Source organism: Oryctolagus cuniculus, chromosome 5 (genome assembly GCF_964237555.1).
Source record: "Oryctolagus cuniculus chromosome 5, mOryCun1.1, whole genome shotgun sequence".
NCBI lineage: Eukaryota > Metazoa > Chordata > Mammalia > Lagomorpha > Leporidae > Oryctolagus > Oryctolagus cuniculus.
The window spans coordinates 70849360-70873418 of record NC_091436.1 but is presented as its reverse complement, the minus strand read 5'-3'; the positions used below and the strand labels follow the sequence as shown (position 1 = coordinate 70873418).

The 24059-nt window shown below is 35.9% G+C and overlaps 1 protein-coding gene across 1 annotated transcript in view; it reads right to left on the bottom strand.

Moving 5' to 3' along the window:
• The window catches only part of ASCC3 (activating signal cointegrator 1 complex subunit 3), a 366541-nt gene that overhangs the window by 238514 nt on the left and 103968 nt on the right, over positions 1–24059 (bottom strand). Inside the window, exons 9-10 of the mRNA XM_002714874.5 lie at positions 17114–17314; positions 16517–16657 (exon numbers count right to left, since the gene is read on the bottom strand). Coding sequence (XP_002714920.2) covers positions 16517–16657; positions 17114–17314 — 342 coding nt within the window. The remainder of the gene's footprint in view (positions 1–16516; positions 16658–17113; positions 17315–24059) is intronic.

The following is a 24059-nucleotide window of genomic DNA, read 5'->3' as shown; positions in this document are numbered from 1 at the left end:
GCTTACTTCAGTACATGTTGTTAGGGTTCACAGGCCAAGACTAGGTGGACCCACTGTGATATGTGATGAGAGTGGTAGGTGGTGAAACGTGTGCAGGATCACATGGCAAGGGAGTGATAATCACCCATTAGTCAACACAGAGACTGCAGCCAGTGGGTGAGGAAATTGCTACCACTGTGTGATAACTACAAGGGAGATTCTCATTATCTGCAGCACAAATTAAAAGAAGCTTATGAAAAAAAATCTCCACATCACTAATCATCAGGGAAAAGCAAATCAAAACCACAAGGAGGTATCACTTCACTCCAGTCAATTACTATTACCAAAAAGACCAAAAGTAACAAATGCCGAAGTCAGTGTGAAAAAAGGGAAACTCTTCCATACCGTTCATGAGACTGCAGACTGGTTATAATCACAGCGAAGCACAGTAGAGAGTCTCACACTCAAAAGCTGAAAAGGATCTATTACGTGATCCAGCAATCCTACTACTGGATATTTATTCAAACAAGTGAAATCTTTGTGTCAAAGAGATACCCGCACTCCCATGTTGATTACAGCAATATTCACACTAGTCAAGACATAGAATCAACCAAGGTGTCAATCAACAGCTGAATGGATAAATGGGGTGTATATGGACAATGGAATATTACTCAGTCATAAAAAGAATGAAATCCTGTAATTTTGCAGCAAAATGGCTATAACTGGCAGACACTGTTAAGTGAAATAAGCCAGACACTGAAAGAGAAATACATGTTCTCTCCCATATGTAGAAGCTTAAAAAAATGTTGCACACAGAATAGTAACTACATGAGACTGCGAATGGTTTTAGGGAGGGATGATAGAGAGAGGGTGTATATTAGATACAGAAACATGTCAGATGGAAGGAATAAATTCAAGGGTGTTAAAGCACACTAGGGGGGACTATGGTTCACAGTAACACATTTGCTACCTTTTTAAGAACTAAAAGAAAGTAGCTAGATGGCTCCCAGATTAAAAAAAAAAAAAATGGAAAGGGATGGGCACTGTGTCATAGCTTTAACACCACCTTCCATATGGTCATCGGTTTGTGTCCTGGCTGTTCCATCTTTGATCCAATTCCCTACTAATGGCCTGGGAAAGGCAATGGAAGATGGCCTGAGTGCTTGGGCCCATGCTACCCATGTGGGAGACATGGTCGAAGCTCTTGGTTCCTCCCTGGCCCAGCCTTGACCATTGTGCTCAAATAAGTATCTCCCTCCTTAGACTTAGGAGCATTGTAGCTACTGTATCCACACACTGAAGTCTGACACATGGAATATATGGAATAACTATTGGTAAATTATATTTTGTAGGTAATAATTATCAACTCTAATTGTCCCAAAATAGAAAAAAATATTTCTACATTTAATAAGAGGGTTTGTACAATTTTCTCTTATTGTGTAATATTTAGGTTAAAAAAGTTATTTCAAGAAACTGGCATAAGGGCCAGCACTATGGTGAAGTGGGTAAAGCCACTGTCTGCAGTGCTGGCATCACATATGGGCGCCAGCTCCACTTCTGATACAGCTCCTTGCTATGGACTAGGAAAGCAGTAGATGGCCCAAGTCCTTGGACCCCTGCATCCATGTGGGAGACCCGGAAGCTGCTCTTGGCTCCTGGCTTTGGATCGGCGCAGCTCCGGCCATTGTGTCCATCTGGGGAGTGAACCAGTGAATGGAAGATCTACCATATCCCTCTCTTTGTACTCACCCCCACCTCAGCATAACTCTGCCTTTCAAATAAATAAACCAATCTCAAAAAAAAAAAAAAAAAAAAAGACACTGGCATAATGGATTTTTTTTGAATTTCCCAGAGGAATGCTCTCCTCCCTTATCTGTTTGAATACCTTTACCAAACTAAAAATCTAAATGCATATGAAAGGAAAAAAGGTCCATTTGGGTCCTGGACAAAGGCACTGGTATCCCATTGCTCAGATCTTGGTCTCCGGAAACATACTCCAGGGTCTGCATATGGTTTCCTGTAGGATGAATGTTGTAGAAGAAACATGGGTCCTTAATGGCTCCTCCTAGCTAAACTACACTAAGCTGCCTGAATATTTATTTTCTCTGGAAAGTTGTATCTCAGGATGGATATGTGTGTCTGTGTGCATGCGTGTATAACTTGAATGTTTAGAAATCAGAACTCACAGATTTTTATAATGCTCCTATCCCTCCACCTCACCCTTCAAGAAGCTGCCCCCTTGCTCCACCCTCAGGACTTTCCAATAGAACCAGTCAAATTTTCTCTTCCTTACCTCTCATTACATAATGAGGACCCCTGACTTAATTTCCTCAAAAGCAAGGAAGGGGAGTGGGATGTCCTATTAATATGAATTCCAAACTATATTTCTATACATAGAATTGATTTACATTCCTTGCTATGGTTTGGATATAGTTTGATACATACCAAAGCTCCATGTGTTGAATTTAATCTCCAACTGTGAATTATTGAGAAGGGTAAATTTAACTTAATTATGGTGCTGAAAAGTGGGGCCTTCTGCAAAATATTTAGGATTCTATAACGTCATCCGTGTGCAGTCCCCATGATTGGATCCTGCTATCTTTATAGACTAGGTGGGAGAGACACACAATCAGACATGTGAGTGCCCTGTCTCTTGCCATTTGATGCTCTGGGCCAACTCAGGATCTTTCCACTGAGAAGGCCATTATCAGATGAGGCCCCTGAACTTTTTACCTCGAAGAACCATGAGCCAATACAACCTCATCATTTTATAAGGTAGACTCCCTAAAGTATTTCATTATGGCATAACAGTTAAGCTGCTACCTGCAATATTGGCATCCCATATGGGCACTGGTTTGAATCCCAGCTGTTCCACTTCTGATCCAGTTCCCCACTAGTGAGCCTGGGAAAGCAGCGGAGAATGGCCCAGGTCCTTGGACCCTGCACCCACATAGGATACCCAGATGAAGCTCTTGCCTGGCTCCTGGCTTTGGCCTGGACCAGCCCTGGCCATTGTGGCCATTTTGGGAATGAACTGAGGATGAAAGATCTTTATCTTTCTCTCTCTCTGATTCTGACTTTCAAATAAATAAAATAAATCTTAAAAAAAAAAAGTATGTCACTATAGCAGCAAAGACCAAATACCTCACTGAATCTAAGAATTCTAATTGCCACGTTTCACTTATCAGTACATCATCACTGATATCTTGTGAATGTTTAAATGAAGCATACTCAATAGCTTTCACTCATGTATTTATTAAACATTTATTGTGCATCTACTAGTACAAATGCTGCAGTTTCCTCCAGATATAAGATATATCTGGAGTCAGATATATCACAGAGTCATACTGGAAATGAAACATGTTAACACTGATGCTTAGAATAATGCCTGGCATGTAAGGATCAATCAACTGTGTTTTCTAACATTGTCCCCATCACCATGCTCCTCCTCTTACTGTGCTAAGCAATAGGGTTGCAATGGTGAGGGTCTACACAGTAGAGTGAAGGGGCAAAAGGCATTACACGCACTCACAAAAAAAGTTAACATACAAAATGTTACCTGTGATGAGCAGCTTATGACAAGCTATACAGTGTTGTTAAGAACAAGTTCTTTATCAATCTAGACCAAATACTCAACTGAGAAAGTGGCACTGAGATAAGATCTGAGGGATGGAAGGGACAGAAGAGGGTTACAAGCAGAAGCACATGTGTACAAAAGCATGTGGGAGGAAACATGCATAGGAAGGATTATAGACAGGCATAGCACGTGGTTGGGGTTAAGAGAGCAAAAGGACTGGGGCTTGGTGGGAGTGAGATGTGAAGAGGCAGACCACGAGTCTTTCAGCCAATACCATTGTACTGTTTTCACTCTGTAGTAGCCTCGAAGACCACGAATGGCTTTCTTAACTTTTTGATTTGTTGTTTTTTGACGAGGTGGAAGATGGGAGTGAAAAGGGGAGAAGTGTAACTGACCAAACTGTGTTTCTGGCAACTGATGGGGGTTAAACCACATTTTAGGAGATTATAAAATTAACCAGGCTGAGAGATCACAGAGGCTCAGACTGGGAGGATATGCTAGTGAGGCTGGAAAGAATATGGATGATTCTAAGAAATATTTAGGAGACAAAATCAATAGGAATTAGTGTTAGATTTTTCCAGGGAGACGGAATATAAAAATATATTCAGCAAAAACCTCCATGTGCCAGAAATTTTATTCATCTTTACTAACCTTCTTGTTCTAGATGAAATAACCACAAATGCAGCATTAAGAAATACACAGTACAGCCACAGATGACCTCCTGACCAAAAGTCTCCAACTTAATTTGATAACATAGTGGAAGACAATTAACATTGATTAGCTTCTTTGTCTTTCCTAGGTCATTAACTGGCAATACTTATGTATGATTCATTTCTACTTTAGGACTTGTTTTAGAGGCTCAACTCCAACAGCTACAGGATTATAGTTAAACAGGTAAGAAACAGATACAAAGCAAAGCTAGAAACTCAGTTCCCTTATTTAGCATCAATAATTAATCTTTCAAAAATTTAAAATATTTTATATTCCATTTGAATTTGAGAAGAAAGAAAAAACACTCATTTTAAGGGTTCTGCAATTATAAAAGACCACAGAGATAACCTAATGTTTATTTTTAAATATATATTTTTAAAATGATACCAATATTTGTGATTATTCAGAACCTAACTTACAACTAACTGATAGCAATTTTTTTCAAAGACATATGATGAACATAATAGATATATGACATTTAATTTCAGTTCAGTTTTTGAAAAACTAAATTACTATTAACAACTATCTGTGTTGCATTATAATTTTATAATGGAAAAGTTCTGATTTTTTACTTGAAAGTAAACAATTCACTTTTCATTGGCTTTTGGTATCTATTTCATTAAATTAATACAATAAACTTTACAAGCAAAGTTCTTTAACTTAAAAAGAAAATTTCTAATTACTTACTATTGTTCTTAATGTTCATAAAATGAAAAATCACCTGATAGAAAAAAAAACTAAACATCAATGTAAAACAAAGTAAAAAAATTAAATCATTAACATTTTATAAATTCCACTCATCTCTTCACTTCCCCATGAAACAAGCTATTTTCTCACAAAGGAATTCTCATGGAATAGGCAAAACTGCCATTCTATTTTGTCTTCCAGTGAAATCAAAGATATTTAAATTTCCTGAGTGTTTTTAAATTACACTCTTAGGAAAAGTTCTCACATAATATATAATTTGCAATCACCAGGCAGATTTTTATGCATCAAAAATTGTTATTTTTCTTTACCCACTCCAACCCAACTATATTAAGAAGAGTTTAAGCCGGCGCCGTGGCTCAATAGGCTAATCCTCCACCTTGCGGCGCCGGCACACCGGGTTCTAGTCCCGGTCGGGGCGCCGGATTCTGTCCCGGTTGCCCCTCTTCCAGGCCAGCTCTCTGCTATGGCCAGGGAGTGCAGTGGAGGATGGCCCAGGTGCTTGGGCCCTGCACCCCATGGGAGACCAGGAAAAGCACCTGGATCCTGGCTCCTGCCATCGGATCAGCGCGGTGCGCCGGCTGCAGCGGCGGCCATTGGAGGGTGAACCAACGGCAAAGGAAGACCTTTCTCTCTCTGTCTCTCTCTCTCACTGTCCACTCTGCCTATCAAAAAAAAAAAAAAAAAAAAAAAAAAAAAGAAGAGTTTAAATAGTGGTTTACACACGGGGATAGACTTCGTTACTCAAAGCACTTCAAATATTTTATAAGTGGCTATTAAGCATTGCAAAATATTAATAACTAATACTAAGAATTCCAAGATTTCAAGTAATTTACAGGTCACTAATAATGAGACATTTTTCAAAATAAAACTCATTACTTCATAATGATATGTTTCAATGCAGAAAACAGTTATCTTGGCAAATAATATTTGCATTTCTTCAGGGGATATTACAAAGTGGTAGATTTCCAATTCCATTATTTTTAAATATATGGTTTATAAATTAATCATTCTTAGAGATTAAAACTTATATACGTTAGGCTCTAACCCCAATGTTTAGGTACCTCTCAATCAAAAAAGGCTTAAGATTTCCTCATATATTGGTTGTTTAGTTACATAAAATTATAAATGCAAATCAAAAAATTAGATAGCAAAATGTCTAAAATAAAGGAATGAAAAATCATTATTGCTCCAAAGCCATAGAAATTATGTCAATGCAATCACTTAAAAACTAAATTTTATCATCAAGAAATAAAAGAATATTGTTGTTGTCTTTTATTCTAGGGCTGAAGCACTATTAAAAACTAATATGAAATCTGGGCAAATAAATCCAATTAGGTACATAAGAAACAGTATCAAATGTAATGCCACACTAATCTCCAAACTAAATGCCAGAGAATATTTAGAGATGTCATCATTAAGATTAGAGGTTAACTTACTTATATAACTATATATGTGCTTAAATAACTTAGTGACCAATGAGTTAATGTTATTAGCATCCTTAACTGATTTATGAAAAAGGGGTATGATGAGATAGATACATGATTTTATCCTGAAAAACCTTAGTTATACATGGCAGAAGTCCAGGCCTTTCATAAAATCCAGAAGTTAAATTATTTTGTTCTGACAAAAATCTACATTGTACATAATTTTTAATGTCCTCTTAGTTTTTTATTTCTTATTTTATCATACTAAATAGTGCACTGGGAGAGGAAGGTGAGAGTAGAGGCAGAAATTATTGATTACTATAAGTAAGCTCTATCTTCTAAAGCAAACTATATGGCAAATGGCAAATTCAGTGCCTCAAAGTGTAACATAAAGAGATGTAAACTTGAAGTCACGATGGTTTCTCATCTGCTATTTTCACCAGCTAATGTAGTTGAAAAGTCTTTATTGTGACTCATTTCTACTTTAAAATCCTAAAATTACATAGTTATACATGGGAAATGTTATCAGAAATAAATCCCAAACAGAAATGGGACCTAAAATAAGCAAAATAACTTAAAAAAATACAAATTAGAAGACTTAACACTACTTGACCTCAAGAGTTATTATATAGCTATAGCAATCAACAGAGTAGAACTGTCATAAGGATTAAACATAGAAATAAATGGAACAAAACAGAATCCAGATAAAGATCCACAATACTAGCATGTGGTCAATTCATTTTCAATAGAAGTGCCAACACAGTTCAATGGAGCAAAAAAAGAACCTTTTTAACAAATGGTGGCTGTGATAGCTAATTTTGGTTGTCAACTAGAGTAGATTAAGGGATACCTAGAAAGCCCATAGAGCATTATTTTCAGGTGTGTCTATCGGGTTAATTCCAGAAGACTTGTGAATCAGTTTACTGAGTGGTAAAGATCTGTCCTCAATGTGGGCAGTGGGGACACATATTGAACACAAGACAGAGGAATGGCAAATATATCAGAACTTCAAAGTCTCGTCTTTAGCCCCTTCTGGTTCTTAGGCCATCATCCTTGAACTGAGCCAAGCTAACAGCCTCCCTACATCTCCAGCTAACAGAAAAAATAACATGTGCCAATTCCCTTAACACACATACACGCACACACACGTCCTATTGGTTCTGCAGAGAACCCTAACACAGTGACAAAACTAAAAGGGTGATGGGGGAAAGATAAATCTGGATCCTTACTTCCACCTTACACAAAATCAACTAAAAATGGATTACAACATATAATGCAGAGCTAAAATTATAGAATTTCTAGAATAAGATAAAAGAAAAAAAATCTTAAGTAATCCTGGGGTTGACGGTTATTTTTAAAACAATACAAAAACTACTAGACATTTTGAATGGATAAAAATTAGAAATGTTAAAATTTTGCAAAAAAGACACTATCACAAACATTAAAAGGCAAGCCAATTAACTGGAAGCAACATTTGTAAAACTCATGCAACATGGGTTTGTACTTAGTCATACAAGTCTTATGACTCAATAGAACAAAACACCCACTTAAGATGTCTCTAACTGGGCAAAAAATTTCAAGATATATGATCAAAAGAAGACATTCGGACACACACAAAAAAATCACACGAAAAGATATTCAACATCATTAGTCATTGGAGAAACACAAATTAAAGTCATAAGATGCTACTACACACCCAACAGAATAATTAAAATGCAAAAGAGCCATATAAATGTTGACAAGGACACGAGGAAAGGGAATTTTCATACATGGCTCATGGGAATGTAAAATAGTACAGTCACTCTGGACTTGTTCTGTAGCTACCTAAAAGCTTAAACCATATGTTCGGCAGTACCACCCTTAGGTATCCACCCCAAAATGAAGGCATATATGAACACAAATCCTTAGTATACGTAATGTCCACCTCAACTTTATTTATAACAGCTCCAAACAGGAAGCAAGCCAGGTGCCCATCAAAATTGAATGGATAAGGAATCTGTGGCATAACTATTCATCAGAATACTATTTGGTAGTTAAAGGAACAAACTCTTAGGACATTCAACAATACAGATAAGTATAAAAATAGACACATAAGTGAAAGCAGCCAGCTTCTACTTATATAAAACCAGCATGATTCTACTTATTTAAAATTTTTAAAAATGTAAACTAATCTATAACCAAAAAAGCATTTAAGTTATTGCCTGTAGATAGCACCAGGAAAAGAGAAGAATAAATTACAAACATATGTAAGGAAATTTTTAGGTTCTTTGAATAGATTCACTATTTTGATGTGGCAATTAAATAATACATATCAAATTGTATTTAAATACATACTCCTTTTTCTACATCAGTTATATCTCAGTAAAACTGAAATAATGTTTAAAATTAAACCAATTACATGCATTTAATAATATTTATCTAGTATCTAAGGCTTTCCTTAGAATTCAATTGATTATTATTTTATTTTTTGGTCAAAAATGTCTCAAATTTAGAAATGAAGGAAAGCTTTTATCCTTTCTTTTTTTTTTAATTTTATTTGACAGGTAGAGTTATAGACAGTGAGAAATAGAGACAGAGAGAAAGGTCTTCCTTCCGTTGGTTCACCCCACAAATGGCCACTTCGGCCGGTGCTGCACCGATCTGAAGCCAAGAACCAGGTGCTCCCTCCTGGTCTCCCATGCGGGTGCAGGGGCCCAAGCACTTGGGCCATCCTCCACTGCTCTTCCTGGCCACAGCAGAGAGCTGGACTGGAAGAGGAGCAACCAGGACTAGAACCTGGCGCCCATATGGGATGCCAGCGCTGCAGGTGGAGGATTAACCAAATGAGCCACACGGCACCAGCCCCAGCTTTTATCCTTCCAGTAAAAGAAAATAAAATTTAACTTAAAAGTCTTCTTTTAGGCCAAATCTTTAAAAGGTTTCTTCCCATGATCAATTCTACAGAATACTGATCTGCCAAAGAAACAATTCAAAGGGTAATCTTATTGCCAGATAAGTACCACTCACATTTACTATACTGCCTTTTCTAAAACAGGGAAGAAATCATCAACTTTTTCTTCTCTCTTTGTAGTTGTAATAGTCAGGAACAGTTAGAATGTAGCATAATCATTAAGCGTAGTTCCTCACTACTATTCAAAGCAAAACTGGCTATAGTTCAACAGCGACAACCCTAGCAATGTCATCTGAGACATGGTGTGTTTCTAACTGCTTAGAAGAGAAGGAAACAGATTTCTCTTCCACTTTATACAAGTTCATAGATTCCTAGTGGCAGGATTATTTTTATTTATATATTCATGTATTCATTCATTTTATTTATGAGAGAGAGAGAGAGAGAGAGAGAGAGAGAGAGAGATATCAGGGTCTCTCCATGTGAGGGGCAGGGATTTACATGCTTGAGCCATCACCTGCTCCTTTTCAGGGTGCACATTAACAGGAAACTAGAATCAGGAGAGGCCAGGACTAAATTCCAAGCTGTTAGGGGATGTAGATATCCCAAGTGGTACCTTGATGGCTACTGCAAACTGCTGACCCTGGAACTTTTTTTTTAAAGTCCATAAAATCTACCATTGTATCTACTAGAGAGATGTTTTCGAAGATTTAACTCATTACATTACAGATTATTCTTTTTATAAGAGCTCCTGGGAAATGTTTCTGTCTTTTATCCTTAACAAGTGCTGTGCACTTCCTCAGTAAATGCTCACTGTGATGTATACACATGGTCTGGTTTCTCTCAACTTTATTATATACATCTTTGCGTCAGGATTGTTCTTAGCTTCTCTTTTTAATGGAACTCATACTTTCTGTCACCTACCTTACTCATCTATAGTTTACATCACCCTGCAGGTTTGTGCAGTTTCCTTAAAATGTATTCATGACAAAGAAATTAAATCTTTTTTACAACAAGGAGGAAAAAACTTAATGGGATTCAGGAAACCCTACTCTCTAAGTATGGAGTATCTGGCATATTTTCCCAGGTATGCTGGTAATTATATATGAAAATCCATGTAGAGTATCATTAAATGTCTAATTTATTCCATGAATAATTCTGAGTCCTTTCAAACTAGTTTGTCCTAATTCAGTTTTGTTTATGACTTCAGGCATCTTTTCACACTCCAAGTGTTTAAAAACACATTCACTATTTCTATAGTCTTCTTTGTCAACGTATTACTGAGACTCAAAACTGTCAGTGTTCTCCCATTAAAAACTGTCCACTGGGAAAGTTACTTTGCAATTTGTCATGTTTACCTTCCAACCTATTAGAACTATGTTCGGAACATTAAATGGACCAAGAGTTTGGGCCCCTGTCACCCACATGGGAGACCTGGATGAAGTTGGGTGGGTGGCAGGGGCCCAAGCACTTGGGCCATCTTCCCATACCATTAGCAGGGAATTAAATCAGAAGTGGAATAGCCAGGACAGGAACTGGCACTCCTATGGGGTGCTGGTTCACATGACGGCTTTAGTGTATATACCACAAGGCTGGCCCTGAGAGAAGACGACGTTACATGGACCTCAAGACTAAAGGAAAGACCTGGATGTACATTCCTGGGGTTTCTTTCTTGTCTACCACATACCCAAGACTGGTAAAGATGCTCACAATTTGTAAACATCAGCAGATACAAAACTTACTCCCAAAACAAAATAAATAAAGGAACAACAAAAGACAAGGTAAGATTAGTCTTTTGATACCAAGTGCCCAGAGAGGGCAACCCTGATGAACAGAAACTTTTTGACCACACCAGCCAAACACCACATAGAAAAATATCCCCACTTCCAGTTCCAGAAGATCTCAACTCAAATGAGAAGAGACATGCAGCAGCTGCCAAAACCAAAATGACAAAGATGCTGGAATCACTGCTAAGACTTTGTAAATAATTATAAAAATCTTTCAAGAAAGTTTCAAGCACACCTGAAATAAATGAAAAAAAATCTTAGCAAAGAAACAGAAGATATAAAGAAACACCAAATAGACATTTAAGAAGTAAAAAAATATAACAACCTAAATAGAAAGGATCGGAATGGAATGAAGACAGCAGAATTTCTGGATTCAAAGATAAATGAATAGAAATTATAGTCTGAGCAACAGAAAAACAGATTAAAAAAAAAAAAAAAAGATGTTCATGTACTGTGAGAGAAAAAGGAAAGCTCTATCGTTCTTTTCAGTAGAGTCCAAGCAGAGGAGAAGTGTGACAGCCTGAAGAAATAAAGACTGAAAACTTGTCAAACTTGATAAGGGACATAAACCTACAGATTGAAGAAGCTGACTAAACAGCATAAACTTAAGGATATATACACCTAAGCACATCATAATCAAACTTATACAAACTAAAAGAAAGCATTTTGAAAGCAGCCCAAGACAAACATTCTACCCATAAAGTAACAACAAACTGAATTCAGTGAATTTATTTTAAGAAATTCTGGAGGCCAGGAAAAAATGCTGAAGTATTTTTCAAGGGCTAAAAGAACTGACGACCCGGCAAAAATGTCCTTCAGGAATAGAAGTGAAATAAAGACATCCTTTGATTTTGTGCAGAAAGGTATCAACTATAAGATAATACAGATATCCAAATAAAATTGCAACCTAATGCCTGTGTCCATCTCCCCATCAATGCCACCCTTCACTTATAAGTATATGTATTATATATATATTCTCAGTGAAATGACTGAATATACACTAAAAAAAAATTACATTGAGAGAGTTACAAATCAGGGCAACGTGACCTCAGCACTGCTAGAAGTTTGAAATCAATGTTAAATGTAAATATAGAATAATAGAAAATAAGGTTGAAAAAGTAGATCAGTGTTTTAACTGATGATGAACCTAACTTTATCAGATTTGTACAAAAAATAGTTATAGCTATACACTAAAAAGTCAATGGTTGTCTACACTGTTCCCTCTGATAGTAAATTTTAGAATTATGCAATTCTGTCTTGTAAAAAGAATTTCACAGTCAACCCTCAATGAAATCCTAACTGCTGCTAGATTTGACAATCTGTACTGAACCACAAAAGAGCGTGTCTTGTATTGTACTTAATTGATACAGGACTCTTAATAATCTAGGTAGTTAGATGTAATTTGATATGCCATAAAGGAGCAATGAAAGTTTATGAGCAAAGGAATAATATGATCAGAATACCATGATAAAGAATTTGCAAATGAAATTAATTTGCCCGCCCATATTTCTCAAAAGATAAATTAATCATGCCAAGAAACCGAGGGGAAAATGGGGGAAAAAAGGAAGCTTTTTAAAAAAAGGTATTTAATTTCATCAGTGCTAGCTGTTGGGAACCTTATTTACCAAAAAAATACAGTGGGAATAATTCAAAAGCTATTAAAAGTTATAAAATTGAAAAATAAGGAAAATCATACATTCAAACTTTTTCCTGCTTTACTCTCTGAGGAGCACAATGTAAAAAGGCAGTGATAGCAGCACATTCTGTTAATCTGTGATAGTCTGTGCAAATGATAGGACAGGGTAAAATCGTTAGTAATTACATGGCCAGTGTCAAGTCTACAAATCTCTAATATTAGTGTGCATTGAAGAAGAATGAAGAACAGGCACAAGAAAGATGTTTCAGTATATACACTATTCCTCTGCATGGTCCCTGCCCTTTACACAACCAACAAATATTGACCAAGGTCACAGAATCTGCCTAGCAAAGTGCAGAAAACAGCAAATGGGGTAAAAACCAAATGTTGATAAACCTTTTGAAAATACACAGGAGTATAAATCATGACACATTTATGTGAGTTTTATGTTCTATATCTGTTAGTTAAACAGAGACATTCCCCAATAGAGTTTTGTGCGAATTGACGGCGGGTGCACATGTGCATTTAGCATAGTGACTAGCTCATAATTTGAATTCAAATGTTACTCCCTTGTCTCTGTATAAGCAGCCTTTCATTAGCATCAGTAACGTAGCTGGATATAGTACAAGATGAATCAAAATTCTGAGAGTGATCCAGATTTCTACGACTAAATCAAGTCCCAAAGTACAGATTTTATATGTAAGATATTATTTTACGAATATAAAGGAATGGTGCTATATGACTCAAGGAAAAGGAAATAAAGAACTCACAGGGTTTGAAATGGGTAAGATTTGGATACATTTCAATGGATTGAGGACCCTATTATGAAGAGAAAATTCATAAGAAAATCTAAATAGTATCACTCAATGAACAGCAACACTCAACTCAGAAAATGTTGTTTGAGCAATGTTAGTTTTATAAAAACCAAAAATAGTCTAGTTATTGTTTCACTGGGAAGTAAGTGTTGAAGGCTGAAAACCAGGCTGGATATAGAATTCGAAGAGAATTTAATGCCGTCTGAGGCCACTTCACAAGCTTGTGGAAAACATAACTTAAAACAAAATTTGCAAAAACTTTTGGGAATCCACGCATAGTTTTGTAAAAGACAGGTTTCAAGAACTTTTTGATGACCCCTTACGTATAAAGAACTTTTCCCTGGGATAGTGGCTCTCAAAACACTTTTTGGCTTTGGGACTACATTGTACTCCTTAAAATTAATGAGGCCTCAAATGTCTTTTGTTTTTGTACTTTATATCTGGCAATATTTCTTATATTAGAAATTGAAACTGAAAATTTTTCCAAGAATACAAAGTACTTATTCTATTAGCTGCTACTGTGAATATCCCCATACTCATATAGCCTCTAGAAAACACTATGAAAATGAGAGTGAAAGAAAATAACAATGTTAAACAGTTTTAACTTTATAAAACCCATTAAATAGTAATTCAGGAAACCCTGGGTTTCCTCAGACCACATTTTATTTATTTATTTATTTATTTATTTATTTATTTATTTATTTAAATCATTTTAAAATGATTTCTATGTGTTTAAAATAAATAAAATAAAAATGTTTTTAATGTTTAATGTGTTTAATGTTTTTACTGTTAAGAACACTGCTTGGGACACCCTCATCTTATACTGAAGATTTAAGTCCCAGCTTCACATCCAATTCCATCTTCCTGCAGGTGTACACTTTGAGAAGCAGCAGGAGTTAGAGGAGGTATATCACCAATTATTGTTCTTAACTAACTACTATTGGATAGTATCTGAACTTCATTGATAAACCTTAAATCTCCTGTAGCATTAAGTATATTTTAGGGATAATGTTCAAAATACTTCACAGTCATAGGTACAGTATATAGTCCTCTGAAAAGTAGTTGGCAAGTATACAAGGCTGGCAGGCAAGGGTATTTATTCCCTCATTCTCACCCTGGACCACCCTAGATGCGAGTCAGGTCTAATGTGGAAGTTAACAGTGGTACAGAAAAGGCAATTATATTTGGTAAGGAAACTACCCAGTAAGTCTCAGGGTTACCAGTGAGTCTTAGAGACCTCCTGCTCTGCCAGACACTAACATTTTAGTCACTGACTTACGAGTAATTAGGAACTATACCTGGAGGACTCTTGGCAGTCAGCATTTATCAACCAATCCAAAAGTATTTTAATATTTCAATTACCCATACTGTCATATACCTAAATGGGAGAATAGTACTCCTTCATAAACTGAAAGTAAAGAACAGTAACAAATACTGTCATCATTGATATTACAGAATCTTATAATTTCAAGTTTTACAACTAAACGTTTTTAATTTTATCTCTCTGAAAGCAAAAGCCCTGATAATTATTTAATAATACAGGTTAAAATGGTTGTTCATTTTGGAATTGATTTAGAGAATGAAGTTACCACACCTTAACCTTTGTACTCTTTGATTTCTTTCAACAGGTGTTATTTTCAGTAATTTTTTAAACAAAGTAGTCCATACATGTGCTATATATATTTTAATGAACTGAACTGAAAAGTAAACATCCACAGATATGGGTATTTTTTTTCATGTACTCATACAGAGGGAAGAAAAGAGGGAGCAGGGGCAACGTGCAACTCCCATCTGTTCCACTTCTGACCCTGTTCCCTGATAACGTGCCTGAGAAACCAGGGGAAGATGACCTCAGTGCTTGGGTCCCTGCCAACCCGGCTGGAGTTCCAGCCTCCTGGCTTCCATTTGGGGAGTGAACCAGTGATGGAAGATCTCTTGATCTCTCTCTCCCCATAATTCTACCTTTCAAATAAATAAATAAATCTTTAAAAAATAAAGAAAGAAGAAGAGGGACGGACGGAGGGAGAGAGAACATGAATTTGGGGGAGAAAGGTTCAGAAAGATTCAGCCTGTGAGTTTAGTTGGACAAAGAATCTTTTCAGATGTAATTAAAGTAAGGTTCTTGAGTTGAGATTTTCCTTAACAGGATGAGTCAAAAACTCAACGACAAATATTTTTAAGAGAAAAGAGTAGGAAAAAGGACACAGAGAAGAAAACCATGTAAAGATGGAAGCAGAGATTAGAACAATGTGTCTACAGGCAAAGAATGCTAGGGATTGCCAGGAGTGCAACACTGTGCTACAGCACCCCCAGGAAATGAATTCATTCTCCAACCACATTTCAAACCAATGCCCATCTACTCTTTCAAAAGTTGCAGCATCTATTTTCCATTAAATTTCTCCAAAGTCTCTGATTAATATTTGGTTGTCATTATTTTATTTTTTAAAAACACTATGTACATTACCTTACTAACATGTTCTCATTAATAATAATCCAGTTGTGGTCTTAATCTATTTTTTTCCTACTTAGTAATAAGATCCTTAAAGGCAGGAAGTGTGTCTAAAATGTTTTTGCTGTTATTCATTTCACCCAATATTGTGCTCTATACAGTGCATGATTTAATAATCTCCCTTTTGAAGAAATAAAGAATGACTAAAACCCTATATTACATACTAATCATCCTAATGGAATCACTTACAGTGTTAGTGGAATCCTTTCAAGGTCTATATATTTTCTCTGCTTAAAATTCAACTCTGGTATTATCCATATCCTCAATCTCTACCTTTTTTAGAAGAGCCACATTTGTTGTCAAACACCTAAACTACATCTGGGAACTAACAATATTCTTGCAGAGCAGAGGTAAGATGTAGCTACAAATAAAAAAAGTTGATTATATTATGCTTGGGTTATACATTATAGTTGTGCTTATTTAATAAGATTAACTACTACCTGAAAAAAGATGTTAAACAAAACATGTAGGCAAGCAACATACCTGAGTTCGTAAAATTTCATTTTTTGATAACTGCATATCACCAGTCAATTCTTTCACAACGATGCCCAGTGGCTCCAGACGTTTGCTGAAGTAGTTTGTCATTTCAGCTGCCAAAGCTTTCATTGGAGCAACATATACAATCTGTACCAAAGGAAGACTAGCTTGATGAATGAGCCAAAACTACAATGTCATTTGTTTCAAAGTAGCCAATACAAATCACAATTTACTGTGAAATATGATTCTAGCTACTTCCAGTGAAAAATCTTAATAGTGATATATGAAAAGCACTTATCTCGGTTGGATAAGTGTGCAGCTATTTAAAGGACAATGAAGTTTGTTTACACAGCCTCATCACTTTGAAAATTGGTTCTGCTTCAAAGCTAAATATATTTTCATATCTTTTCACAAGGGTAATAGCATTTTCATATTACAAATAGGGGTTGCCTTAATTATAATGAAGTAAATCAAGTAGTATTTGTTTTGTAACTTGAAGAACAAGGTCCTTAAGAATATCCATATTCCATATAACATACACAGCTGAAAACTTAATTTTTATAATCATAAAAAAATTTGTTGCCTGCTTTATGATTTTCCTACCTTAAATTCATTCTTTCTTAAAACACCTTGTTGGACGTGTTGGCGAATTTCATGCAAGACTGTAAGCATTGCAATGTTAGTCTTTCCAGCACCAGTAGGGGCACAAATCAGCATGTTCTCATTAGTGTTGTAGGCAGTCTCAAACACTATTGACTGAATTCTATTGAGTCTTCTCATTCCTTTAAAAGCCAGCTGTCCAATCTGGGGGGAATAAAAAAGGCATGATTCCCATTATAAATGCTATTAATTTAAAGGACCCATAAAAATAAAATAAAATCATTTATTTCCTTTGTTTAAAAAAAGACTAATTTGTTCAATCTATCAATATGTCTTATATATAAAGTATATTCAATTGAGAACAATTCTCACACATTTTGGAATTGTAACTCACTAAATTTGAAAAATATGATGAGAGTACATCTGCAGCTTTGAACACAATCATTAAGTATAAAACAATGATAATACAGTATACATGTAATTAAAGATCTCATAGTATGGCGTTCATATGCAAATTTTATGTCTGTTGAAATTTTAAAAAATAAAAACATTAAAATTATAAATAATGTAAAAAATTAAATACAAGTATTTTCAGTTCATATTAATTTACAGATTTCATGATCATGTTCTAGTTTATTTAGGTTGAAGATGATTAATAAAAGAACAAACAAGAAATGTGCTAAATTAATAGAGTAAAAAAAAACAAAAAAGAAATGCTTGTGTGTATATCAATATTGGTGAAAATATACTTTTGTCAACTTTTGTTTCATGTCTTGTCAAACCAATGGTTAGAAACGTTAAACTACTATAGTTTTAATGATCTCTGGTTACTTTTAAATTCACTGTATATGGGTGAGATGGTCACCTTTCCATCTGAGTACTGTTAATGGTCCCTGACTAAATACCCACTAAACTAGGATATTTTTGCTTTTTTACCTTTTGATCTCTTAACAGGTAGAGAATTAAGCCCTTGAGTATAACATAACTTAAAAATATTATTTCAAGAACTAAAAGGAAAGGGGGAGAGGAGAGAGATAGAAAGGAAGGGGGGAGGGGGAAAAGGAAGGGGAAAGAGAGAGAGAAGGAAAGGAAAATCTTTTTTTTTCTAAGAACTATATCTATGAAACACACTGCATCTGTTAAAAATTAAAACTAAACAAAAAAGAAAGGTCCTGAAAATAGAATTTTTAAAATTTAGAAAAAACAACAACTCTTTTCTAAAGGTAGGAAAGGAACACCAGTCACATATTACACAGAGTTTGCACTGCAATATGCACAATTCTAGGCCCTTTGGTATTTTTTCATTATTTAAGCCTTAAAAAAATTCTATGGTGTATGTTCTATTAACATGTCCCTCTAACAGAAGCTTCAAAGAATAATGTTGTGACAAATGGATATCTACATGTATAAATCTGATTTTGGATCCATGGCTTCCACAGCATACAAAGAAAATTAACTCAAAATGGATCACTGGCTTAAATGTACAACCCGAGACTATAAAATTTGTGGATGAAAGCACAGGAGAAATTTTTTGTGGTCTTGAATTAAGCAAGATTTCTTAAATACAACAAAATTCACAAATAAATCGATAAACTGAACAGTGATGATCTTCAGAAACTGTTAAGAAAATGACAATGGTTAAGCCAAAGAACAGGAAAAATCTTGGAAAATCATATATCTGATAAAGCATTTGTATGTAGAATATGAAAAGGATTCTCATACCAATAAGACAACAATCTAATTTTAAAAATAGGCAAAAATGTTGCATAGTAATATTACCTAAAAACATATATGGATGGTAAGTAAAAACTCAAAAGTATGCTCAACACCATTAGTCATTAGGAAAATGAAAGTTAAAATCATAATACTACATATCTATTAAAGTGTCTAAAAATGTAAAGATTCCAAAACTTAAAAATTTTTTCAAAAACTGCAAGTGCTGGTGAGGATGTGTACAAGTGGAAATCACACATCCTGTTGGGAGATAACTAAAAAGTTGCTATTATTCTGGAGAATAATATGGCAATTTCCAAATTAAACACTGCCCAACATACCCCTTCAAGGTGTACACAAGAGAAAAGAAGTATATTACCATACAAAAACTTGTACATGAATATTTACAGCAGCTTTATTTGTAATATTATAAAAAAGGAAAACAATACAAATGTCTGTTGACAGATGGATAAACAAAATGTGATAAATTCACATTATGGAATACTAAATAACAATAAAAATGAGTTATTGAGACATATAACTATAGGTGAATATCAAAATAATTATGCTGAATGAGACATCAGATCAAATATATATACATATACATACAGTATCATCTCATTTATAAAATCTAGACTATACAACTAACCTATAGGTACAGAAAGAAAAAAGCCTTTTCCAATTCAAAAAGACTCCATTATCATTCAAGTCCAAGTTCAAAAGTAATTTGAATCTCTTTAATTTCCTAAGGAACTATTATATTTACTTCTTTATCATATTTCAAGAGATTTAAGGAGCTCCCATTTCTCTCACTTGCTGCTATTTAGATAACTTTCTTGAACCAGATCATGATGACCCTTAACTACAAATATTGAAATGATTTCTTTATATTTATATCTGGTCCACTGGATTGAAACCAAAGGTCTTGTTTTATTACCTTCTGAATTATGCCAGAACCTAATCAATTGACAGGAACATAATAAGCTGCTAAATAAATTTTTACTGAATGATTTTATGCAGGCTATTTGAAAGAAGAGCTATAATTAAATGAGAGCAAAATGTTTAAAAGATATGTACTGCATATTCAATACTCTCCACTGAAATAGGACTCTAACCAAAATATACTGTAGTTTAGCACACAAAAAAACACCCTGTATTCAATTTTCATTAAGAAATATACTTTTCTTTTAGTCTTATAGGTTACAGTTCCAGGAATAAATAAAGTATCAGTTCAAGAATATCTACTGATAATTTATTATAAGAATATTATTATACTATGAACTCCTGTTAATATAAATTTTTCTTGTAACAAAAGTAAGAGTGTGTCTAAACTAATAAATGGATTAGTTTGTGGTTTCAAGGAAAAAAAAAAGACATACCAAAAGTTATAATACATCAGTTATTTTCAATAATAAAGATGTTAACTACATATTGTGGTATCTGAGAGGAGAGTCTCCAAGAATAGCATTTCTGGCAGAAGGAACAATGTATTAGAAAAATACCTGGGGGCAGCTGTTGTGGTATAGAGGGTTAAGCCCCCGCCTAAGACAGCAGCATCCCATATGGGTGCAGGTTTGAGTTCTGGCTGCTCCACTTCCCATTGAACTTTCCGCTAAATCTCCTGGTAAAACAGAAGGAAGATGGCCCAAGTGCTTGGGTTCCTACCACCCATGTGGGAGACCCTGATGGAGTTCCAGGCTCCTGGCTTCATCATGACCCAGCCCCAGCCATTGTGGCCATTTGGGGAGTGAACGAGCAGATGGAAGATCTCTCTCTATCCTCCCCCTACTTACCCCATAACTCTGCCTTTCAAATAAATAAGTAAATAAATATTTAAAAAGGAAGGAAGGAAAGAAAGAAGAGAGAGCCAAGAGAAGGAGGGAGAGGGGAGGGAGGGAACAAAGGAGGAAAAAGGAAGGAATAGAATGAAAGAAAAAATAAGGGGCCAGTGCTGTGGTGCAGTGGATTAACGCCCTGGCCTGAAGCATTGGCATCCATATGGGTGCCGGTTCAAGACCTGGCTGCTCCACTTCCGATCCAGCTCTCTGCTATGGCCTGGGAGAGCAGTAGAAGATGGCCCAAGTCCTTGGGCCCCTGAACCCATGTGGGAGACCCAGAAGCTCCTGACTCCTGGCTTCGGATCAGCGCAGCTCCAACCACTGCGGCCAACTGGGGAGTGAACCAGCAGATGGAAGACCTCTTTCTCTCTCTGCCTCTCCTCTGTGTAACCCTGACTTTCAAATAAATAAATAAATAATTAAAAAAAAAAAAAAAAACGAAAAAAAGAAAGAGGGGAGGGGAGGAGAGGAAAGGGGAGGGGAGGGGAGGGGAGGGAAGAAAAAGACAGACAGACAGACAGACACACACACACACACACACACACATTCCTTGGCAGGGGAGGGCAGGCATTTGCTACAATGGTTAAATCAGCCCTTGGGACAGCCACATCCAGAATCAAGAGTGCCTGACTGGAATCCCAGCTACTCTGCTTTCAATTCCGCTTCCTGCTAATGTGTACCCTGGGAGCAGCAGTGATGGCATAAGTACTTGATTCCCCACAACCTACATGGGGGACACAGTTCTGGCTTTTACTTGGCCCAGTCCTGGGTATTGTGTTTCATTTGGGTAATGAACCAGTGGATGGAAGTTCTCTCTCCAATTGTGTGCTCTCTCTCCCTCTCTCTCTCTCTCTCTCTCTCTCTCTAATAGAAGAATTTTTTTGAAAAAGAGAAACACCTAGAACTAGCAAAAAGTTGTGTAGTACATATGCAAGGAAGAGATGAAAAAGCAGGCTAAGATCAGATTACAAAGAGCCACGCATGCCATATTCAGGGAGTTCCAACTCATCAAAAAAATTAGTGAATGGCACCTATCACAGGTCAGGACTATTTCCATCTCTGTGGATTTTTCAGTGAGCAAAAGAGAAATAGTTACTACTTAAAGTCTCTGTTAAGTGTATTAAAATCCCATTGGGAATACTGTAGGGAAAGTGTTTAAAACTAGAGAAATGACAAATTTCTCTTCTGAGAGCAAGAAGATTCAGATCTAAATTAGGAGAGAAAAATTCAATACAGTGGGAAAATAGAAAAAAGAACTGTGACTACTCTAGAAACCTCTAAAAAACTTTCCAGAAAAAGGTGGAAGGGGCTGGTGTTGTGGCATTGCAGGTAAAGCTGCCACCTGCAATGATGACATCCCATATGGGTGCTGGTTGTGTCCTGGCTGCTCCACTTAATATCCAACTCCCTGCTAATGGTCTAGGAAAAGAAGCAGAGGATGGCCCAATTGTTTGGGCCCCTGCCACCCATGTGGGAGACCCAAATGAAGCTCCTGGTTCCTGGGTTCAGCATGGCCTAGTCCTAGCTGTTGCAGCCATCTGGGGCACGAACCAGAGGATAGAAGATGTCTTTCTCTTTATGTCTCTCCCTATCTCTCTGTAACTCTTTCAACACTAAATAAATAAAAATACTGAAAAAAAAATGTGAAGAAATTATCAGAATTATCAGAGGAAAATGAGGCCTAGAGAACTAAATACCTCATTCAAATACACACCTCTAATTGTGGCATAGATGGGATTTGAATTCCATTTCTTTCAGATCAAATATAAATGACCACCAAATTTACTGTTTAATATTATATGACACTCTATTTGGCCAATTCATGAAATTACTCCAACCAGTGCATATTCTGTACCACTCCCTCAAAAAAATTTTTTTTTAAATCTGAAATAAGGAAAACAAAACAGGTTGTTGATAAAAAAAACAAAAGAATTGCACTCCGATGGCAAATGCAACAATATTTTAAAAAATCACTAGAGGGCTCTGGAAACTCAAAAATGTGTTTGTAAGCTACTGGAAACAGATACTTAATTGCACCATGCATAAGAGATTTCTTATATTTAAAAGATATTCAAATAAATGAAATCTGTTCTATTTATATTAATAAAACTTTAAAAAGAAAAATGACATTTAAATTATATTCATTAATGTCTTAAAAGATAAAAAAAGAGTGTGGCTATATCAAAACTTGCTTTACTTACTTAAAACTATATAGAAACAATATTGTTTTATTTCTACTTCATACATAGACTGACATGTAATTATATGGGCTTAACAATCATTGCTACCAAATATTTGGTATTTTTCAAAGTGAAACACATGTATTGGTTTTATACATTCTAAATATAAAGAATATATACTGCTTTATATAGTCTAAATATATAGGATATATGCTGCTTTCCCAGGTGCATTTGTAGGAAGCTGGATCAGAAGTGGATGACCTGGGACTTAAACTTGCAGTCAGATATGGGATGTAGATGTCCCAAGTGGTGATGTAACCTGCTGTACCACAATGACCACCCCTAGAATGCAGTATTAAGAAGTTCCTGATCATTAAAAGCAGTGGCAAAGTAGCAGAAATTAATAACCGAAAGACTTTGAACAAAAGAACAGTGTGAAAGGTTCTTAAAGAAAACCTTATATACTTTATTCCTAGAAAAATCCTCTAATCTTTACCTCCTGTTTGTTACCTTCTTTTTTATTATTATTATTTATTTATTTATTATTATTTTTTTTTTTTTGACAGGCAGAGTGGACAGTGAGAGAGACAGACAGAGAGAAAGGTCTTCCTTTGCCATTGGTTCACCCTCCAATGGCCACCGCGCGCGGCTGGCGCACCGCGCTGATCCGATGGCAGGAGCAGCCAGGTACTTACCCTGGTCTCCCATGGGGTGCAGGGCCCAAGCACTTGGGCCATCCTCCACTGCACTCCCTGGCCACAGCAGAGAGCTGGCCTGGAAGAGGGGCAACCAGGACAGAATCTGGCGCCCCGACCGGGACTAGAACCCGGTGTGCCGGCTCTGCTAGGCAGAGGATTAGCCTAGTGAGCCGCGGCGCCGGCCCTTGTTAACTTCTTATTTTAGACAGAACATAAAGATTATTAGAGTGAAAACTTTAATTTTGGATCTACTACAACTTACATAATTTTTGGAAAATCTTTGAAACTAATGTTATAAAAGTCTGTGACCTTTGCACTGACCTCCAGATTAAGGTGCGATTGCCTATTTAAAAATTTTACTCGATAGCATATTAGAAAATGTTTATTATTTTTCTTAGTCTGTCCTCCTCCTCCTATCATCAGTAAAACTTCCATCCATGTACTCAAGAAAAAAAATTTATATTTGATTTATCCCCCCTTTATTTCTGCCCTCTTACATTTTACTCATCATCAGACCTAC